The following is a 19,683-nucleotide window of genomic DNA, read 5'->3' on the forward strand; positions in this document are numbered from 1 at the left end:
GCGGCCTGGGACCCAGGTGAGCCCGGAGAGGCAGGGTTGCCGCGCCGGCCGTGGGGGTGGCAGAGCCCGGGTCGCTGGCCTGGCCAGGGTGGGGCATCAGGACTGAGGTCCCCGCCAGAGTCTCGGCTGGGCCGGCAGGTGACCTCCAGGGGAAGCAGCCCCTTCTCTGGCTCTTGGCCGGTGGCGTGTGCCGGAGCCAGAGGGCTCGTCCGAGCGCCCGTCCTGCAGCCCCGGGGCCGAGGCGCGGCAGCTGGCCTCCCGCGGTGGCGGGTGCGGGTGGGGCTGTGCCGGGGCTGCCCTGTTGTGGCTCCTGCACGCGTGTGGGCGGTGCGCGTGTCCAGCCGAGAGCAGTGCCGTGTGCACGTGGGCGTGTCAGTGCGTGTGCGTACACTTAAACGCCTCCGCAGCCGCGTACCCTGCCTCGTTGCCGCAGGCAGTCAGGTGAGCGCGGCCCCACATGCCCTCGTTGCGGGCACGGCTCTCGCTGCTGCTTTTGGGGCGCCCCGCTGGCCTCACCCGGGTTGGCTGCCTCCTTTCCCAGCACTGCTGTAGGACTCTCCGCAAACCTTCAACAGGCTCTGGGGACAAAGCCCGCTGCCTGGGTCTGGGACCGTCCGGTCTGTTCTGTGCCCCAGAACCCCCGTCCTGCTGCTTTGGGCCCCTGGGCCTGTCCTCTGGGGTCCGTCCTCCCCCTTGCTTCTTTAGGGAGGGCACTGTCTTGAGTTCCGTGGGTCCTCGGCTCCCTTCCCTGAGGTCCCACTCCTGGGTTCGAGTGTCTCAGGGTATTAGGATCATCGGGGGACCTCCCAGAGACCTCAACCGGGAAGTCAGCCCTAGAGGTTTGGGCCCAGGATGAACCCCACTGGTGCAGGCACGGGGCCCGCCCAGCCGTGCCCCGCACCCCCCCACCCCCGCCCCGACTTTGCTGCAGCCACGCCCCCTCCACCGAGGGCTGCTGGCAAGGGCTCGGCTGGAATGGGCCTCCCCGGTGGCCTACAGGTTAGTCTCAGGCTGTGACCGCTGCAGCCTGCGTCCATCCTTGGGCAGGGAGGTACCCCCAGGGCGCACAGACCTCTCCTGTCCCCCCGCTGCTCCCCTCAGCAGTGGATTTCGTCAGTCTGCCTGTTCTGCTCCCCACTCTGTCTCTGGGGCGTCCTCTCACCCCCGCACCTCTGGCCTGCTCCCCAGCTCTTCTACACACACAAAAAAATTAAAATAAAAAATAAAGTCAGGGTGTGGGAAAGCCGGGGCCAGCAAAGTCACAGCCCCGTCCCCATCCTCTGCTGCCAGCCTGGCCCTGGGAGTCCAGCCAGGCACGAGTGGCCGCAGGGCAGGAGGGAGTGGCCAGCATGTGGGTCCCCACCCCGCGCGCCCACCCCCAGCGGTGGCTCCCTCACCGGCACCCCGCTCCCACGCGCCCTCCGCCGGGGCGGCCGCTGTGCACCCCGCTTCAGACCGCTCTCCGCCAGGGTCCGTGGCCCGAGCCCCCGGCGGGAGGAGCACGGCTCTCTGTGGACGGCTTCGCTCTGGGGTGACACTGTACGCGACGATCGTGGCCAGAGGGCCCTTCCCGATGTGGGGAGAAGGTAGGAGGTGCCTGTGGGTGACCACGCCAGGCGGGCCTCCCGGCCGGTCCCCATGACCATATCCCTCCAGCCCCGGGGCCGACCCTCCCTCTGCGGAGCTGCCCCCACCTGAGCGCCAGGTCCGCCCTGGGCCGCGGAGGGGATGCGTGCCCTCGCCCCTTGCAGCCCCGGGAGGGGCGTCTCTCAACTCCGGGCGGGGGCGCGATGGCCTCACGGGGTGGAGCTCAGGGCGCCCCCGGCAGGCAGAGAGCGAGGAGCCCAGCAGAGGGCCCTGCCGGGGCCTAACAGTACCCGCCCGCTCAGGCCCGCAGGGACTTCTGCCAGGAGCTGCTGGAGAAGGGCCCCGAGGAGCGCCTGGGGTGCTGCGGCGGGAGCTGCGACGGCTCCGTGACCAGCCCTCTTCAGGGGCATCGGCTAGCGGCGGCCAGGGGCCGGTCCTGCGGTGTTGCGGCTGCCCGCGGGAGGGCTGGGGGTGGCCGGCTCCCGGACATCGGCCTGTGGGGGGGGCCTGCCTCTGCCACGTCAGCGTGGCTCACCCCAGGGTCGCAGAGGCAGGTCTCGGGCAGAGGCCGGACAGCCTTCAGGGGGACGGGGAGTGTGGGGCCTGGGGCCACCCCAGCCCCTGCTCAGCTCCCATGAGTCAGTGCGGTCAGCAGGGGCAGTGTGGGCAGGGCCGGGCTGCCCGACTCGGTATCCAGGGAGCAGACTGGGCTGAGCAGCCCCGGGCAGCCGGCCAGCAGGTGTGCGGCTCAGTCGGAGTGTCCGGCACCAAGCGTCCAGCCTGCACATGGGGGTGCTGGGAAGGCTGGCCTGGGAGCGGGGTTGTGGTCTGCAAAGGGGTGGGCAAGGGGTGACAGCAACTGACCTTCACAGTGACCTTCAGGCGGGTTTGGGCAGAGCCCGGGAGAGCACGGGTGTGAGCTGTGTGTCTAGGCCGGACTCTACAAGTCTCCTCTGTCACCATCCTGCACAGAAGCACCCACGTACTTTGTGGGTGCCCCAGAGCCTTGGGGTGGGGGTACCCAGGACCTTGGGATGGGGGTACTTGAGACCTTGGGGTGAGGGTACCCGGGATCCTGGGGTGGGGCTGCCAGGGACCTCAGGCTGGGGGCTCAGGAGCCCCTGGTGTGCCGCCCGTCAGCCCAGGACCCCCGGGATGGCATGGCCTGCAGGTGGTGGGCGGTGTCTGCGCCCCTCGAGGAGCTGCTCCGTGTGTTTTTGCGTGTGGCAGGGACGCTGGTGCCGCCCTTCATCCCCAGCTGCAGAGGCGTCTACATCCAGGATGTAGGATCCTTTCCCAGGGTCCAGGGCGTGGCCTTCGGCCAGAGCGACTCGGAGTTCTTCCGGGAGTTCGCTGCCCGCCGCCGCCTGTCCCCTGGCAGGAGGTGATCGAGACGGTGTCCGGACGGGCAGATGCCCGCTGGCATGCAGGGCTCGCAGCCGGGGAGGTGCCCGCACCTGGGGTGGGTGTGCCTGCTGTCCTAGCTGGGCTCCCCGGTGGCTGTGGGGAGAAGGGGCGGCTGGGCGGGAGTGGAGCCCAGAGGGGCGGGGGCCGCCCAGCCTACGTGGACAGGCAACAGCACTGGGAGAGGGGGGCCGGCGCCAGGAGCCCAGCCTGGAAGCGCCACCTGCGCCATTGGGGCCTGACCCGTGGGCTGGACACACTCGTAGGGCAGCCACCCCCGGGCCTGCGGGAGGGGGCTCTCTGCCCCGCAAATCGCGCCTTGGGGGGCCCAGGCCCCCACACCATCGGAGACCCTGGGGAGGCTTCACTTTTGTTTCACAAACATTTCGCTGGGGCCGCCTGGTCAGCACCGGGATGGACTTCACCGGGCGGCCGCCAGAGGCACGGGAGGAGCAGGGCCCTCAGCCTGGGCCGCGCCCCGCTGTGCAGGGCCCCAAAGCGGGGCTGGCTGACCTCGGCAGCTCTTCATCACGGCTTCTCCATGGCCTTGGGGTCTCTGCTCTGGGGGCCTCTCGGGTGCAGGCCCCTCCCCGGGCAACTTGAGGGCTCTCGCTGTGCCACAGCTGATGGGACTGTCCTCGGCCAGCTGCCCTCTGCCCCGTCGGGAGCAGCTCCTGCCCTGCGCAGTGACCCCCGTGCCCTGCGCAGTGACCCCCCCTTGCAGCAACTCCCCACGCAGCGACTCCCCCGCACCCAGGCCCCTGGGGCCCCTCCTGCATTATTCAGCCCCTGCTCGGTGTCGGGGATCGGGTTCCCGAGGGAGCCGAGTGCACGGTCTATGCCCAGGGCAGGGAGCCGCTGGGGCCCGTCCTGCGTGCTCGGGACACCTGAGCCCAGCCCCTGCCCGCCAGCCTGGTCGTCCTGGTCCTCAGAGCCGCTGACGGCTGTGGGGCGCCGTGAACCCTTCTTGCTGCGGGAACAGGCGCTGTGAGGCTGGGGCCTTGCAAGGGGCCCCCTCGACGCATCCGGGCCCGCAGGGAGCTAGGCCAGGACTCAGGGACAAGGGCGTTTTCCTGAGGGCCGTGCCCGGGGGGCCGGCTGTGCCCATGCAGCCTGCAGGGCACCCGACCCCTTGCCAGCGCCCCTCCTGTGCCTTCAACTCTTGTCCTAAGGCGGTGTTCCCACGGGCTCGGGGGCCCCCACGGAGCAGACCCTGCGGCCCTGCCCCAACTAGTTTCTCCCGCACCTGACCGTGTGCTTCAATGGGGGTCAGGATTCAAGAGACACTGCCCCACACCGCCCACCACCTCCCAGACACCGTCCCCTGCTGGCCGCCCCGCCCGGGGCCCTTCTGGCCGGGGGCCTGGGGGGAGCAGCTTCTGAGCCCGTGCAGCCGAGCGCGAAGCCCGCTCAAAACACCGTTTAGAGGGTCACGGCCTCCCCGCCTCATGCCTGGCTGCGGCCGGGCCGTCCCAAAGCCGCGTCCCCGCAGCCGCCCTCCATGGTCTCACTCCGGAGAATTCAGCGCGGTGCTTAGGAGAACGGGGCTGAGGGATGGCTGACGAGTGATCGAGGCACTCGCCCATTGGTGTGTCCGCTCACCCCGTCCCTCTGCCCACCCCGCTGTCCACTGCAGGGCGCAGGCGGGAGGGCAGACCCCTGAACAGCTCACTGCAGCCGAGAGGGAAGGTGGAGCCAGCCTCGGCCCGCCCCGCCCCCGTGGCCCGCACCCCAGCTGGCGGCCGGGTCTGTCCGCACTCCCTGCGGCTCCCGCCTGGAGCTCGAGTTCTGGGACCTGAGCCGGAGGCGGGCGGTAGGGCAGGGGCGGCCAGGCCGGACCTTGGTCACTGTGGGCCCCCTGACGGTTGTCAGACTGGGGAGCAGCCGGGGCCGTGGCAAGGGGTCCCTGGAGATGCAGCCGCCCGCACCCCCAGTGCCCGGGCCGCTGGCCCTGCTGGACACTGCAGGTGAGCAGGGGCAGGCGCCCGCCTGGGGACGGGGGTCGGGGATGGGCGCCAGCCGGGGTGAGGCCCAGAGTGCAGGGGTCCTCCACGGGCTCCTCCCCACACTGTGCCTCCTCACAGCCCTGCACCCCGTTCCTGTCTCCCCGCCCCTCTCCGGCCGGCGTGGCCCTCTCTCATTCCCCATCACAGTGGATCCCGCAAGGTCGGCGGGTCCTCCCCCAGGGGGCCAAGGCCCGGCGCTTTGGAGGGCCCAGCCCGGTGCCCCCGCGTCGTGAATTTATGCTAAAAGAGTAATTAGAGGCGGCAGAAGGATTGATCTATGAAGATACTTGTCTCATTGTGTTTGAAAGACAGACTTTATTTCGGGGGGCATTTTGGGGCACAGCAGCACAGGACCAAGCAGGGAGGTTGCCCTGCGCCCTGCTGGGCTGGGCAGCGCGGAGGGGGTCTCCGGTGGCCGCACGGGTCGGCCTTGGGGGCTGCTCTTGTTAGGGTTCCTGCGCTCCGGACCCTGCGTCTGGGCCCAGAACAAAGCCGTGCGCCCTCACACAGCGCCCGCGTGCAGGCGTCCTCGGCCTGGGCGCTCCCGGCCGGCAGGGCTTGCGCTGGCTCGGGACAGAGGCGGGGCTGGGGCCGACCCTGGTGCTGTGGTGTGGGGCCCTCGGGGCCTGGTGGGGTTGGCAGTGGGCACAGAGGCCTGACCGCGCAGCAGCACAACCCGCCTCCCTAGCTGAAGGGTGCGGCTGACCCGGCCCGGGAGCCAAGTGTCCTTCCCGCGCCACTGCCCAGGTCGGTGAGCGGTGACACGCGGTCTCCGTCCGGACGCCCGGCTCTGCTCCGCCATGGTCTGCAGGTCTGAGATTCATTTCCGAAGGGGTGGCCTGTCCTTGGGGCTGCGGCTTGGGCGGGGAGCCGCGTGCTGTGCTGGCCGAGGTAGCTCTGGGAGCCTGTGGCTGTGGAGACCCGGTCACTACTACTCAGGCGTCCCCTGTGCCGTGCCCAGAGCCAGCCATGCAACAATCCCTGTTGACATGCGCACACACATGTGTACCCGGGCACACACATGGGCATGAACACACAGGCACACACACAGGTGCACACACACAGAGACATACACAGAGGCACACATGTGTGCAGACACATGGGTTCACACACAGATACATACGCAGCACACACTGTGCACGCGCACAAGCGCACATACCCACACACAGCCACGCGCAGTTATGCATGCACACACATTCACACAGTCCCCCACATAAGCACACACCAACATGTGTGTGCCGTGCAGCACACCTAATGTGCACCGTACACTCACAGGTATGCGCACAGGCAGGCACATGCTGCACACACATGCACACGCGGTGTGCGCTTTGAAGACTGAGTCAGAGGCGTGTGGCTGCAGGCAGGATGGCGGAGTCTGGCTGGGCTCGGAGCCTGTCTCGGGGTTTGGACGCCATGTGGGAGTGGGGGGCCCTGTGTGGGTGGCACTGTGGGCCAGCCCCAGAGAGCCCTGTCCCTGCCAGGGACACAGGCACGGGAGCAGGCGAAACGGGCACTCCGGACGTCCAGCAGACGGACCTTATCCCATTTATTCATGCACACAACAGCTGGGGTGCAGGCCAGAGGTGCGGGGGTGGGAGGACTCCCCAGAGACAGAGCGGGGAGCAGAACAGGAGGATCCACTGACACACGCTGCTGAGGGAGCAGCAGGAGACAGGAGAGGTCTGCTGTGTCGTGGGGCAGCTCCCTGGCCGGGGATGGCACTCAGGCTGCAGTGGCCGGCAATCGCTTGGCAGTGCTGAGACTAACCCCTGTGCCCCCCGGGACACTGCTTTTGCAAGTCTGACAGAGAGGGCTGGACTGCACCGGGCACCCGAAGAGCGGGCATGGCCCAGAGTCGATTCTGCTTGTGATGCAGCCTGGAATCGCAGCCCGGCGTGGCCGAAGGCTGCTGGGCTCTGCCCTCACGCTCACACCCGGGCGCAGGGAGGACAGAAAATGCAAAAGGGGCAGGTCCCAGGAAGCGGGTCCCGCAGGCCCGGCCTTGGCCCACATGGCTTGCTGAGGCCCATGGGAAGTGCCAACTGCAGTGGGGCACCCCCATTGCAGCTCGGGGACCACCGGGGAGGGGCCTCCCCACGCCCGCCCGCACGCTTTCTTCCTGCCTCCCGCGTGCGCACACTCGCCGTTTGGCTCTGCGCTGGAGCGGTGCTGAAGCGAGACCGACGCCTGCGCACAGGCGGCTTCCGGGCGGTGGGGTGGAGGGCCCAGGTCGGCCTGCTGCGTGCAAGGGCCTGGCCCCCTCTGGCCGGTGGGGGCCGCGGCCTTGGAGGGACACCCCTTGGCTGGCCCGCAGGTGAGCCTCTTGGGCTGTGTCGGGGCGGCGCCAAGCGCTGTGGCTGGCCCCAGGAGGCGGCTGGGAAGGGGCCTGTGTCCATGAGGCCTGGAGCTGGGCAGCAGGGACCTGGGTGCTGGGCAGGTACAGGGGCAAGTGGGCGCTGCCAGAATTATGGGGCCCTGACTGCCCCTCCCCCCCGACACCCTGGGGCCACCCTGGCCTCCGGGGCAGCCACGGCGGCCCGAGCTGGTGCCTGGCTGGGGTGCAGGCGGCCCCACGACTGAGTGGCCTGGGGCAGCGGCTCTGAGGGCCAGAGGCCGGGACCCCGGAGAGGCGGCAGTGCGTGTCTGGGCCGCGGGTCCGGGGGGGGCTCCTGCTTCTGACAGCAGGAGATGGACGGTGGGGGGCTGGGCAGGGGGACAGAGGAGGGTCGGGCGCTATTAGGAGATCATGGCAAGGTGACCCTGAGTTCCTGCCCTGGAAACGGGGTGAAGGAGGGAGAAGTCAGGCCCTGGCGGTGGGGTTCTGAGGTCTCTGCTGCTATGCTTGGGGAAGAGCGCCAGAAGCGGCTGTCCCCACCCCACACTAACCAGTCCTGCTCTCTCTTCCCAGAAGGGTTTGTGAAGAGAAAGAAGACCTCCCTCTGGCTCGTGGGGGCTCTGCTGGCGCTGTCTGTCCTCATCCTGATCGTCGGCCTTGTCGCCACCACCAGGACGGAGAACGTGGCCGTGGGGGGCTACTACCCCGGCGTCATCGTGAGTGTCGGGTCTGCTGGGAGCCGACGTCACGTGGCGGGGGGCTGCCGGTCCCACTCTTTAACGCTGGGGCCCAGTGAGGGAATGTCCGCCACTGGCAGTGACAGGCAGCAGCCCCCAGGCCGGGGTCCTCCCCTGCGGACGGCCAGCTGCACGGCCAGGGCCGCGTTCTCCAGTGACCGAGGTGGTGGTTGGGTCAGCGCCTGGCAGAGGAGCCGGGGAAGTGGCCCCTGCCTGCTCCAGCAGCCCAGTGGGGAGGGTGGACGGGCCGGAGATGCTGGCATGTGCGGCCGCCCCCCCAGCCTGGTCTGGTCACTGGGGACAGCAGTGGGTTCTGGGAGCCCCGCTGTGGGGAGGCTGCAGGAAGGCACCAGCGCTTGTGGTGGAAGGAGATTCGTTTTCAAATGCACAAACTGGGCGGCAGCTCCAGTCACGCCCCCCCTGGGGCAGGCACTGCCACGGTGCAGCCTGCGATGTTGGGGGGCCCTGTGGAGACCAGCACCCACCTCCAGGAGGGCTCCAGTCCTGTCCAGGGCTGGCCGGGGCAGGGCTGGGCCTCAGGCGTGAGTCTGATGCCAGGGCCTCTGCGGCTCCAGAGCCGCCCGTCACAGGGTCTGCTGGCCCCAGGCCAGGGAGGGCCCGACGAGCCCGAACCCCATGCCCGGCCCCAACCCTTCATTCTGATGCAGGGTCAGCCCCAAGCCGGCCCACCCCGCGTCACTGCCTCTGGGGCCAGGCCCAGCCCGCCTCCTCCCCAGCCCCTCCCGGCCCCTTCCGCCCGTCCCTCTGCTGTTGGGGTGACTGCCCCCAGCGCAGTGGCCTTGGTCTTGGCTTCCGGACCTCTCCACTGACCACGGGCCTCAGGCCCAGCTTGAGACGCCCCCCGCTGCGTGGGGGCCTCCTGCGGGGGGGGGGGCGCGGCCTGGCCCCGGGCTTGGGGTGCGGGTGGGGGGTTCACAGGCGCCTTCTCCATCTCTCCTCTGCTCTCAGCTGGGCTTCGGCTCTTTCTTAGGAATTGTTGGCATCAACCTGGTGGAGAACAGAAGGCAAATGGTAAGAGGACATTGTTTGCTCACTGTGGGGTGTGGGAGCGGTGCCCCTTGGGGTGCTGCAGCTTTGCCGAGTCCTGCCAGCACCGGCCCCGCCCACACCCGCCATGCCCCGCCCACGCACCGGCCCCGCCCACACCCTGGCCCCACCTAGTACCCCGCCCCTGCCCACCTTCCGGCCACGCCCGCACCCCGTCCCGCCCAGCACCTGACCCCGCCCACACCTGGCCCCGCCCATTCCCCCCAGACCTACCAGCACAGGCCCCGCCCACCCGGCCCCGCCCATACCCCCAGACCTACCAGCACATGCCCCGCCCACCCATGGCCCCGCCCATACCCCCGACCTACCAGCACTGGCCCCGCCCACACCCGGCCCCCGCCCACACCTGGCCCCACCCATATGCCAGACCTACCAGCACCCGGCCCTGCCCACACCCGGCTCCGCCCATACCCCCCACCTACCAGCACCGGCCCCGCCCACCCCGGCCCCGCCCATACCCCCCAGACCTACCAGCACATGCCCCGCCCACCCCTGGCCCCGCCCATACCCCCGACCTACCAGCACTGGCCCCGCCCACACCCGGCCCCGCCCACACCCCGACCTACCAGCACAGGCCCCGCCCACACCTGGCCCCCGCCCACACCTGGCCCCACCCATATGCCAGACCTACCAGCACCCGGCCCTGCCCACACCCGGCCCCGCCCATACCCCCCGACCTACCAGCACCGGCCCCGCCCACACCCGGCCCCGCCCATACACCCACCTACCAGCACAGGCCCCGCCCACCCCTGGCCCCGCCCACACCCCGACCTACCAGCACCGGCCCCACCCACCCCTGGCCCCGCCCATACCCCCGACCTACCAGCACCGGCCCCGCCCACACCCGGCCCCGCCCACACGCTGGCCCTGCCGCCCCCAGGCCCGGGCGCACCCCACTGCTCCCCCCGAGGTGCGGAGGCGGGTGTGGGGTGGGGCGAAGCGGGTGGGGCCGGAGACGGTCCTCCCTCCCTCCTCCCCGCCGGGTCCCCTGGGCGCCGGGGGTTGTGCCAGCGCTCGGGCCGGGTCCACCCCGGGACAAGCCCGTCGGCGGCCGCGCGGCCGGCGGGAGCCACGTGCTGGGGCTGCGGCCGGCGGCTCCTGCCCGGCCGGGTGCCCGCAGCGGCCGCCTGGCACCGCCGCTGGCCGGGCCCGGGGCCGCGGGGCAGGGCCCTCCGGGTGCTCGCGGCGGGCGGTGCGCAGGGAGGGGCCAGCGCCCTGTGCCCTCCGGCTCCGGAGGCCGCGGGGCCGCCCATGCCCGGCCCACGCCCGGGGAGGACGCCCGGAGCCAGGGCCCGGCTGAGCAGGCGCCCGGGGAAGGGGCTGGCGAGCACCTGCTGAAGTTGGGGCTCACCCTGAGCTCCAGGAGGCCGCCGTGCTTGCTGGTGGCCCCGCTCCGGCTGTTGCCCGCTGGGTGGGCACAGGACCCAACACCGATGCCCCCCGCCCGCCTGCCCGCTCCGCCTGCGGCTGCCCCGCTGGGCGCAGGGCAGGGCCTCCAGGGGCCCCAGCTCAGACGGCCACCGAGGGGGGCGAATGTGTGGGCCTCAGGCTCCCCGCCAAGCAGGAGAGGGCCTGGGTACGGGCCGCCTGCCACCTCCGCGCATCCAGGAGGTGCAGTGGGGATGTGGGCATCCTCCCTTGTTCTGGCTGTGACCCGGGGGGCTGGGGGGGATCCCACAGTGGGGCAGTCCGCCCTCACTCGTCTCTGCCTCCCACACCTGGGTCTCGGGGGGTGGAGCCTGAGCTGGCCCAAAGTCCTGGGGTCCACCCAGCTCCACCCCACAGGGGGCCGTTCTTGGGCAACAGCGGGCCCGGCAGGCACTCTGCTGGTCAGCCTCAGTGCCCAGGTGGCCGCTTCCTGCAGCCTCGGGGCTCTGCATGGGCTTTAGGGCCCATGCTCCTCTGAGAAGCAGCACCCTGGGCCACCTGGGCAGGCCACACACACACCGTGTCCTCCCTGAGATGCGTCACCTCTCTGCGGCCTTGGGGTTTGCAAGCACCGGGAGGGGGATCTGTCCCTCGGTTTTCCCTCTGCTGAGTCATAGTGTGGGGGCGTTTCCCTGGCTCTGTCTCCGTTGTTTATGGCAAATGGAGACAAGGCTGTGTCTCCTGGGATCCCGTGTCCACGCCCTGCCTCAGGGTGGGGGGACCTGGGGGGGCCTGAAGCCAGAATAGCTGGGCTGCTGCTGGAGACAGGGCTGAGGACAAGTCCAGAGGGGGCATTTTAGATGCTTCGACCGCAGGACGCTTCCCTTTTGTGATTCCTTTTCACTGCCTCTCCCTCCAGCGTGGCCTCGGGGGTGGGGGGGGGAACGGGCGCCCTAGTGTGCCTGGCCCTCTCAGCGCCCGTCCCACCTGTCGCCCGGTGTCGGGTGCCCATGTCCCCTGCCTGCCCCTGTGGCCGCAGCCGTGGAGCAACTCAGCTTCCCGTCTGGTCCATGGCAAGCCGCCACTGCTTCCCCTCTGCACACCTGAGCCCTGTGGCCTCAGCCCCCGCCACTGGCGCGGCCCCCAGGTGGACTGGCACTGAGGACCAGAGTGCATTCAAGGGCCAGCCCCCCTGTGAGGCGCACGTGGACAGACAGGCGGACACACACAGCTGTACAGACACATGCAGACATGTGCACACACAGACATGCAGTGCACACAGGCACACAAGTACACATACACGTGCACACACAGATACGTGTGTGCATGCATGGAAACATGTGCACATACACGTGAGTACAGAGACATGCACGTGCACACAGGCATACATGTACACTACACGTGCACACAGACACATGTGCGTGCACATGGACACACAGACACTCAGGGTACATAAAGACACACATGCATACACATGCACACAAGACACATGCACACACGCAGGACACACAGACACACGTGCATGCACATGCAAACATACATGCACGCACACATGTGCGCACACATGCACACAACCACAGACAGACAGACACACAGGGTACATACAGACACAGGCACACATGTCCACATAGGTGCACAAAGATATACAGGGAACACAGAGACACATGTGCACATGCATGCGCACACAGAGATGTGTGCACACAGCCACCATGCACATACCGACACACATGTATACACAGACAAATATTCACAGAGCCATACATGCACACGCACACGGACATGCACACATGCACATACAGAGACATGCAGACACATGCAAGATACACGTGCATATAGACATGCCAAAACATACACAGAGACAGACACCTGCACACAGAGACACACAGCCACGCATGCACACACATAGCCATGCCTGCACAGACAAGGCAGACAAGAAAGCCACGTCCAGCTGCAGGGGCACTGCCCGCTCCACCTCTCCGTGAGCCGCAGTTCCAGGCTCTCCCGGCAGCCCTGAGGCCCAGAGAGCTGGAGGTGTCTGCTTTTCTCCCAGCGATGCTGCTTGTGCTGCTCCTCCTGCGCGCAAGCTGTGGGCAGCACGGCTGACCCTGGCCCACTCAGAGGGAAGCTCATAGTGGGCCCCCCACCAGTGACACCCTGGCCCCGAGGCTCGCGACACGGGTGCTGTCTGGGATGCAAGGGGTGCGGCTGACAGAGCCCTGTGGGGACGGCGAGGGCTCTGGGAGTCCAGGCACATGGCCACAGGCTGGGCTCCTGTCCACTGCCAGAGCCCTCCAGAAACGTGGGGGATGAGCCTGGGTCTCAGGCAGTCTGCGACAGGGGGCGGTGCTTGGCATCCACCCCTGGCCCTGCTGAGACAGCCGTCCTAGCCAGCGGGGGGCTGCTGCTCATGTGGGAGGTTAGCCCTGAGCAGGGTCTGGGGTGTGGGGGGCGTGGCGGGACCTGTGGGGGCTGTGGAGGGCCCTGCGCGGGGGGCTGTGTGGGCTGCAGGGAGGGTGGACTCTCGCGGGGGACAGCCGGGGGCGCTCGGCACTGGCTGCCCTAACGCCAGCCTCTGTCTCCCCAGCTGGTGGCGGCCGTCGTGTTCATCAGCTTCGGCGTGCTGGCGGCTTTCTGCTGCGCCGTGGTGGACGGCGTGTTCGCGGCTCGCCACATCGTGAGTCACTCCCTACCGGCTGTTGGCCGTGAACCGGGCTGAACCCGGCCGGCCCCGCCTGCAGCTCACGGCCCACCCTGCGGCCCCGCGGCTTCTGCACCTGCACACACGCGTGCACTCACACCATGCCCTGCACGGGGACACGCGTGCACTCACTTTCCACACACAGGCACAGCTCATGCGTGCAGCTGCATAGGTCCATGCTGGCCCCCACACTGCGGTCACTGGGTGTTAGCGATCAGGTCTCAGGAAGAGGGAGTGTGGGGTGGGACGGAGGCTGCAGAGTTTGCACCCGCCATCCGCGTGCCCCGCCAGCCATGGCCTGCATCCTGACCACCCCCTGTGCTGCGACAGCCACTGTGGTGCCAGGAGGCGCCTGCCTGCTCGGGGTCAGCTGGGAGGACACCCGGGCCCTGTGTCCTCCTGGGAAGGCCTCTGCGAGGCCGTTGTGAGGGGCATCGTCCCTGAGCTGGACAGCTGTCAGGCCCTGGCCCAGGGCCACCGCCCATGGGTTGGCAAGGCCTGAGCTGACTGTGGCCCTGGGGGTGGCCTGCTCCCAGACCCAGCGCACTGGCCGCTCCAGATGGGGGCTGTCCACTTCCACCAGGTCCCTCTGTCACAGGAACCCAGGCCCCTCGTCGCGGGGAGGTGCCAGTTTTACACCAGTGGGGTGGGGTTTCCACATGACGCCCACCAAGCAGAGGTAAGCAGGTGCGGCCCTCACCGCCCCAGTCTGCATGCCCTTGGGCAGAGCCTGGACGCCGCCTTGTCCTCTGCGTGCACAGGGCTCCCAGCCCGCGGCGAGCACTCTGGCGGTGTTTACGCTGGAGCCAGGCGCCCTCTCCGAAGCGGCTCTGGCGTCCTGGCCCGGCCAGCGCGACCTTTCTGATTAGCCTTTTTATTGACTTACTAGCTGCAGCGAAACCCAGGACACTGTGCCACCCGCCCAGGCGCCTGCCCAGGCTGGCCCTGCTGTCCGTGCCATGGCCTTGGGGCATGCGGGGCGGGCGCCTGCACTTGTGCCTCCAGGCCTAAGGGCCCCCAAATGCTCCAGCCCTGAAGGGCAGCCACGGGGAGTGCTGGGCGCAGCCTGCTCAGCCGGGGCCAGCTGCCATGTGGCGGGAGGGTCCTCAACCCAGCGTCCCCGCCTAGACCCTGGGGGCCAGCAGGCCCTTCCGCCCAACATCTGGCGGCCGCCTGGGCCCTGGGGTGGCATCCCGCCTCCAGCCTCCATTCCAAGCAGAGCGCCGGCCCCGGCTGTGGGATTGAAGAGGGGGGTCGGCCCAGGGTGGGGGGAACCGCACCGGGTGGGGACAAGGAGGGTGCCTGAGCCCCCCGGGACGACCGTTTGCTCACAGGTCACATGTCACTCCCCACACGGCAAATGCCAGCTGAAGGTGAAGAGCAACACCTGCTACTGCTGTGACCTCTATGCCTGCCACAGGTGAGGGGCTGCACAGGCGCCGCCCCCAGAGAGGCTCAGCCTCCACCTGGGGGCTTGGACGCCACCGTGGCTCCCCAGGCTCAGGCTGGTCCAGGCAGCCCAGGGCCCTGCCCCAGGGCGATGTCCTGCTGGCGGAAGGCGTCTGCCCTCCCCCCTGCCTCTGCTGGCCCTGGCCATCTGGGTGGGCCCACGCCCTCTGCTGGGCAGTGTGGGGAGCGGGCAGGACCCTCCTGCCAGACGCCGGGGCCCCTGCGCCAGGGGACACCCCAGCTCCCAGGGACGGCTGCTGGGTCCCCTCTGTGGCCTCGGGCCAGCTGGCCGTCCTCCCCCGCCTGGGCCCCAGGAGCGTGGGGGGAGCTGGGCTGTCCTGTGGGACCAGGTGGGCCACCGCTGACCATGTCCCCACAGCGCCGGGCGCAGCCCCGCCTATTACGAGTTCGTGGGCGTGAGTGGCTGCCAGGAGGTGCTGCACCTGCTGCGGCTGCTCTGGGCTTCGGCTGCGCTCAATGTGCTGGGGCTGCTGCTGGGCGTCGCCACGGCCGCTGTGCTGGGAGCACTCAGGGACGCGGTGAGTGCCCGTGCTCGCGCCTGCCTGGCCAACCTTGGGGCAGTGCTGTGGGGAGGCGCCAGGGGACCCACGCCCACTTTCGGGGGGCCCGCCCCACATGCTCTGGGGCTCTGGCCCTGCTGCTGTCTCAAGCCCCTGCTGCGCTTCTGGAGGGTTGGGCGCCATGGCGGCACAAGGCCAGGGCCAGCCCCGGTCAGCCATGCCTCCGTTCTCCATGCAGGCCCCCCCAGCCCCGCTGGCCTGCGGCCCGCCCTGCCCACCGCAGACCCTCTACAACCCCGCCCCGCAGCTTCTGGCCTATGCAGGCCTCTGCCCGCTGCCCACCGCCCTGCCCAGCTGCTCGTCCTATCCACTGCCCCTCCAGGTAGGCCCCGTGTCCCCCAACAGCACCTGGAGCCTGGCACACGGTGCCCCTCCCCATGTGGGGTGCGGGGGCTGGGTGGACATGGGAGGCAGGGGCGGGGGCTGGGGGGCGTGGGGGAGGCACGCCCTCTGTGACGGCGGCCTCAGGGGCCCTTCTTGAGGCGCTGCAGCCCCAGAAGCCAGGTGGTATCCAGCCCCAGAGGCTGGTCTGCGGTGGAGCCAGGAGCTGCTGGGCTGGGCAGTGGCTCCCGGGCGCCCCCTGGCGTGGCCTGGGCCTGGCCTCCACCCTGCTCCCGGCTCCTGCGTCCTCTCTACCCCGGCTGGTTGGGTGATACCGGGTGGGATGGGGATGCTGCGGTGCCCCCACGCGGCCCAGTATCCTCCCTGGTCCGACGGCTTGTCCCTGGGCGTCCCTGGCCCCATAGCGCCCCCTGCAGTCCCGGCAGCAGGCCACCTGCCAGCAGGCCTGTGGAAGTCTGGGGCGGCCGGCAGCAAGGGGGAGGCCTGCAGGGCCCTCATCTATTTCAAAGTTGTGTACAAACTGCCTGGCTAGAAGCAGGGTGGCCTGTCTAGACAGAGGGGCCTACAGAGTGTGACCCCAAGGTGAACCAGACACCAGCCAGTGGAGGCGAGCAGGCCTGGGTGGCAGCCACCCAACACGCCCAGTACAGCCAGATGGAAGAAGGCGCCCCCATGGCCCGGGGCCTCCAGGGGCTGGTCGAGAGGCCTGCGGCGGGTGGGGCTGGGTGGCCGTGGCCCTGGTGCTGGCCGGAGCGGACAGGGCGCAGCGGGCCTGGACGTGGACCTGCGTGGCCTGGGAGCCCTCCCACCAGCTCAGGCCCAAGGGGCGTCCGTGGTGGCCCTGCGGGTCCTGTGTCCCTAGCAGTGCAGCTGGGGGCACCCTGTCCACCTGGGAGGGTCTGGCTCTGACTGGCCACCCCCAAGGGCAGAGATGACCTCCGGGTACCACTCTGGAGCGGGCATGCCCAGGGACACAGCCTCCCTGGCCTCGGGCAGCCACCCCGGGACGCCACAGTCCCTGCACCTCCCGCCTGGGGCCTCCTCTCTGGGCCACAGCAGCGGCCGCTCCCAGGCGCTGCCTGCCGTCCTCGCCTCTGCTGCCAGCCTGGAGTCTGGGCCGCGGGACACCTGGCAGAGACTCGGGCAGGGCTCCACTCAAGTCTCCAGCCTCGTCTGGGGGTCACTCAGGTGGCCAGTCTGCATGGCGGTGGCTGGTCACTCGCACTGGGGCGGCTTACAGTGAACAGTGCGTGTGGGCCACGGACAGGCGGCTGGGCAGGCTGGTGCTGGAGGCCCAAGGAGGACAGGGCCCCTGAGGCAGGACAGACACCCCCAGGACAGGCCCCCTGAGGGAAGACAGGACCCGCAGCCGCAGCCCAGGTGGGCAGAACCCATTCCCTGGCTCTAGGCTGATGGGGGAGCCCCTGAGGTGACCCACTTCTCTCTAAGCCAGCTGGGGGCCTGGGCGCCTGCAGGGTGTGGCCAGCAGGCCCCGGTGGTCAGGGCCACCCCTCACCAGCCAGCAGCCATGGCCAAGCAGCAGCCCCCACCGTGCAGCAGGCCAGGCCTCCCTTAGCCCCCCGGGGCACAAAGGGCGCCTCGCGTGGTGACAGGCAGGGGAGGGCCTGCCTCTGTGTCCCATTCCCGCCCCAGGCCCCCCACTGAGCCAGTCTTCTATCTGATTGCAGCCCGCTGGCCCCCTCCCTGCCTTGCTGCCCAGCGCCCCGGTGCCGCGTGAGGACGCGTTTGGCTCCAGCAGCGGCCCCACCCCCCACGGGACCCCGTGCTCTGCGCCAGCCCGCCCCCTCCCCTGGGAGAAGCCCCCCCCCTACACACCCTGACCGAGGGCAGCGTGGCCAGCCTGCCTCTGAGGACCCGCCGCTGGGCCACCCGCAAGAGGCGTCCGGCTGGCTTGGCCGTGGCTCGCTCGGCAGCGAGGATGGGCAGCCCGGGGTGGACGTGCCTGGTGCCCAGGCTGCTGACCAGCCCAGCCTAGCCACAGGTCCTCCCGCCCCAGGCAGGCTATTCTGGGGTCCCCCAGCTGGCCGGTCACGCCCGCTGTTCCGCTGGCTGGTCGCGGCCATTGGCTGGGCCTCATGTCCCTACAGCTGCAAGCGTGCCCCCTGGAGGGTCCCCAGGCCTCCACACTGCCCACCCCCCCAGCATTTTCGTGGAAAGAAAAGACACTCGGCTCAAATACAAGTGTTGCTTCCAGGGTGGCGAGTGGGGAGTCTGTGCCTGCGAGTGGTGGTGGGGGGGCCGCTCCCTGGGGCTGGGGGGCTCTAGCCTCTGAGCAGGCGCCTCCCAGGTGGCCCCCCGAGCGGCTTCCGAGAGCCCCTACAGACCAGGGATCGCGCGTGTGAGGCGGGAGGACGGGCCTCGGAGATGATTTGCGCCGGGCTGAATCCGAGTGACCGTCCTGGAGGGTGGGGGACAGCCGTGGGCGACAGCCGTGGGGGTGGGACGGGGGAGCGAGGGGGTGGGGAGGAGCCAGCAGGGGGCGGGGGTCGAGAAGGTGTGGTTTCCTATGCGCCCCCCACCCCCCCACACTGCTGGCTTTGAGGCGATCCCACCACCAGGCTTGGGATGGTGACCTTTTGGGCCCCCTGGGAGGGCCCCCGCCGGCACCAGGAGGGTATGGGGGCACAGGTCTGGGGTGGCAGAGTTGTGTGACCCCTTTCCTGTTTTCATGATGAAATCGCTCATCAGAAGGTGGGGGTTCACCCAGCGGCTGCGGGCCTGCTGTGGGGCGGCGCCCCCCTCGGGCAGCAGCAGCCCTGTGCTCTTGGGGACACGCACGGTGCCTCTGGGGCACGCTGGGTGGCCAGCAGGGACATGTGGACTTCCCCCGGAGCCGACACCCGCCCGGTCTCCGCCGTGGGCCCAGCACTGACCCCCAACATGCTTGTCCCTGAGCCCCCCAGACCTGCTACCGAGTCGGGGTGCTGCCAGCGGGCCCAGGCAGCCGGCCTGTGTGTCTGGACTGTTCCCCTGGACCGCGGGGTGCTGCAGCCTTTGCAGGGCAGGTGCCCTGTCCCCCGTGGGGAGGGTGCACCCCCACCCTCTTCCAGGGCTCCTCTCTGCGCCTCCGAGGGGCAGCTCCGGGTCTTGTGTGTTGGCTTTTCCAAGAGAGTGTGTTGCAGGTCTCCAACCAAGTCGGGGGAGGGCCCCACCCCCAGCGCCCCTGCATGCACAGCCCCCCGCCCCCGCCCGCACGCGCCCCCCGCCACGTGGATGCCCCCAGAGCAGACCCAGAGGCCCAGTGCCGCTGTGCGCCCTGAGGTGCTCTGGGCTGCCGTCCACCCTGGCGTGTGACCCCTCGGCCTGGCCCTCGACAGCGCAGGGAAGCGCCCCGCGGGTGGCCTGGTGGCACGGAGGCCCCCAGCCACGTGCCTCTAAGTTCTTCTGTGTCTTTCCATGGTTTTAGCCCCGAAAAATACTCCATGTCTGATGGACTCAGCTGCCCACTCACGCCTGGCCACGGCCTGCGGGGCTGCTTGGGGGTGGGCGTCCGCTGGGGCACCGTGGCTGGGCACCCGGTGACTGTGCTTTGCTTTGCAAGAAAGGTCAAGCCGCCCGGGGGTCTGCGCCGCGATGTTCCGGAAGCCGGGTCAGGGCCTCGCTGGCTGGGGTGCCCGAGCTGCTGCGAGGCCCGTCTCCCCAGGCGGGCGGGTGGGCGGCCCCCGTCTTCGCCGCCTGTTCCCCGCCCGCGCTGTGACCGGCTGCTTGTGCTCTCAGTAGTGCGGGCTCGCGTCCGGCTGCGTTCGCGCGAGGCTCCACGGCCGTCCCCCTGCAGGCGTCCTCTCCGGACCTGGGCTCTGGCGGCCACGGCCAGGCAGACCAGGCGTCTCGAGCTCCCGCCCAGGCTGTGGTGCTGTCGCCGCGGCCCCCAGAGTCGGAGGCCGCCGGGCTTCTCCTGCCCTGCCCTCCCAAGGCCCGCGCGGGCGGGAGGGCCGCCTGGGCGCCGCTGTGGGATGGACGTCAGGCTGTGCCGGGGCCCAGGCGTGACCTCGGGGCCACGGCAGCTCCTCAGAAGCTCTTGCTCAGCGCCGCGGCGCGCTCTGCGTGTCCACCAGGGAGAACTTCCGGCGCGGCGATGTCCTATTAG

At 69.7% G+C, this 19,683-nt stretch overlaps 1 protein-coding gene across 1 annotated transcript; it reads left to right on the forward strand.

Annotated features, from left to right (window-relative positions):
* Positions 1 to 4,903: 4,903 nt before the first annotated feature.
* TMEM255B (transmembrane protein 255B) lies at positions 4,904 to 19,683 on the forward strand (the record flags this gene model as incomplete). Its single annotated transcript, XM_084234930.1, has 9 exons — positions 4,904 to 4,958; positions 7,906 to 8,048; positions 9,039 to 9,101; positions 13,090 to 13,179; positions 13,802 to 13,882; positions 14,538 to 14,623; positions 15,032 to 15,191; positions 15,412 to 15,555; positions 19,372 to 19,683. The coding sequence occupies 9 exons, from the start codon at positions 4,904 to 4,906 to the stop codon at positions 19,681 to 19,683; spliced, it is 1,134 nt and encodes a 377-aa protein (XP_084091056.1).

Source organism: Talpa europaea, assembly GCF_964194135.1.
Source record: "Talpa europaea genome assembly, chromosome: 6".
Classification (NCBI taxonomy): Eukaryota; Metazoa; Chordata; class Mammalia; order Eulipotyphla; family Talpidae; genus Talpa; species Talpa europaea.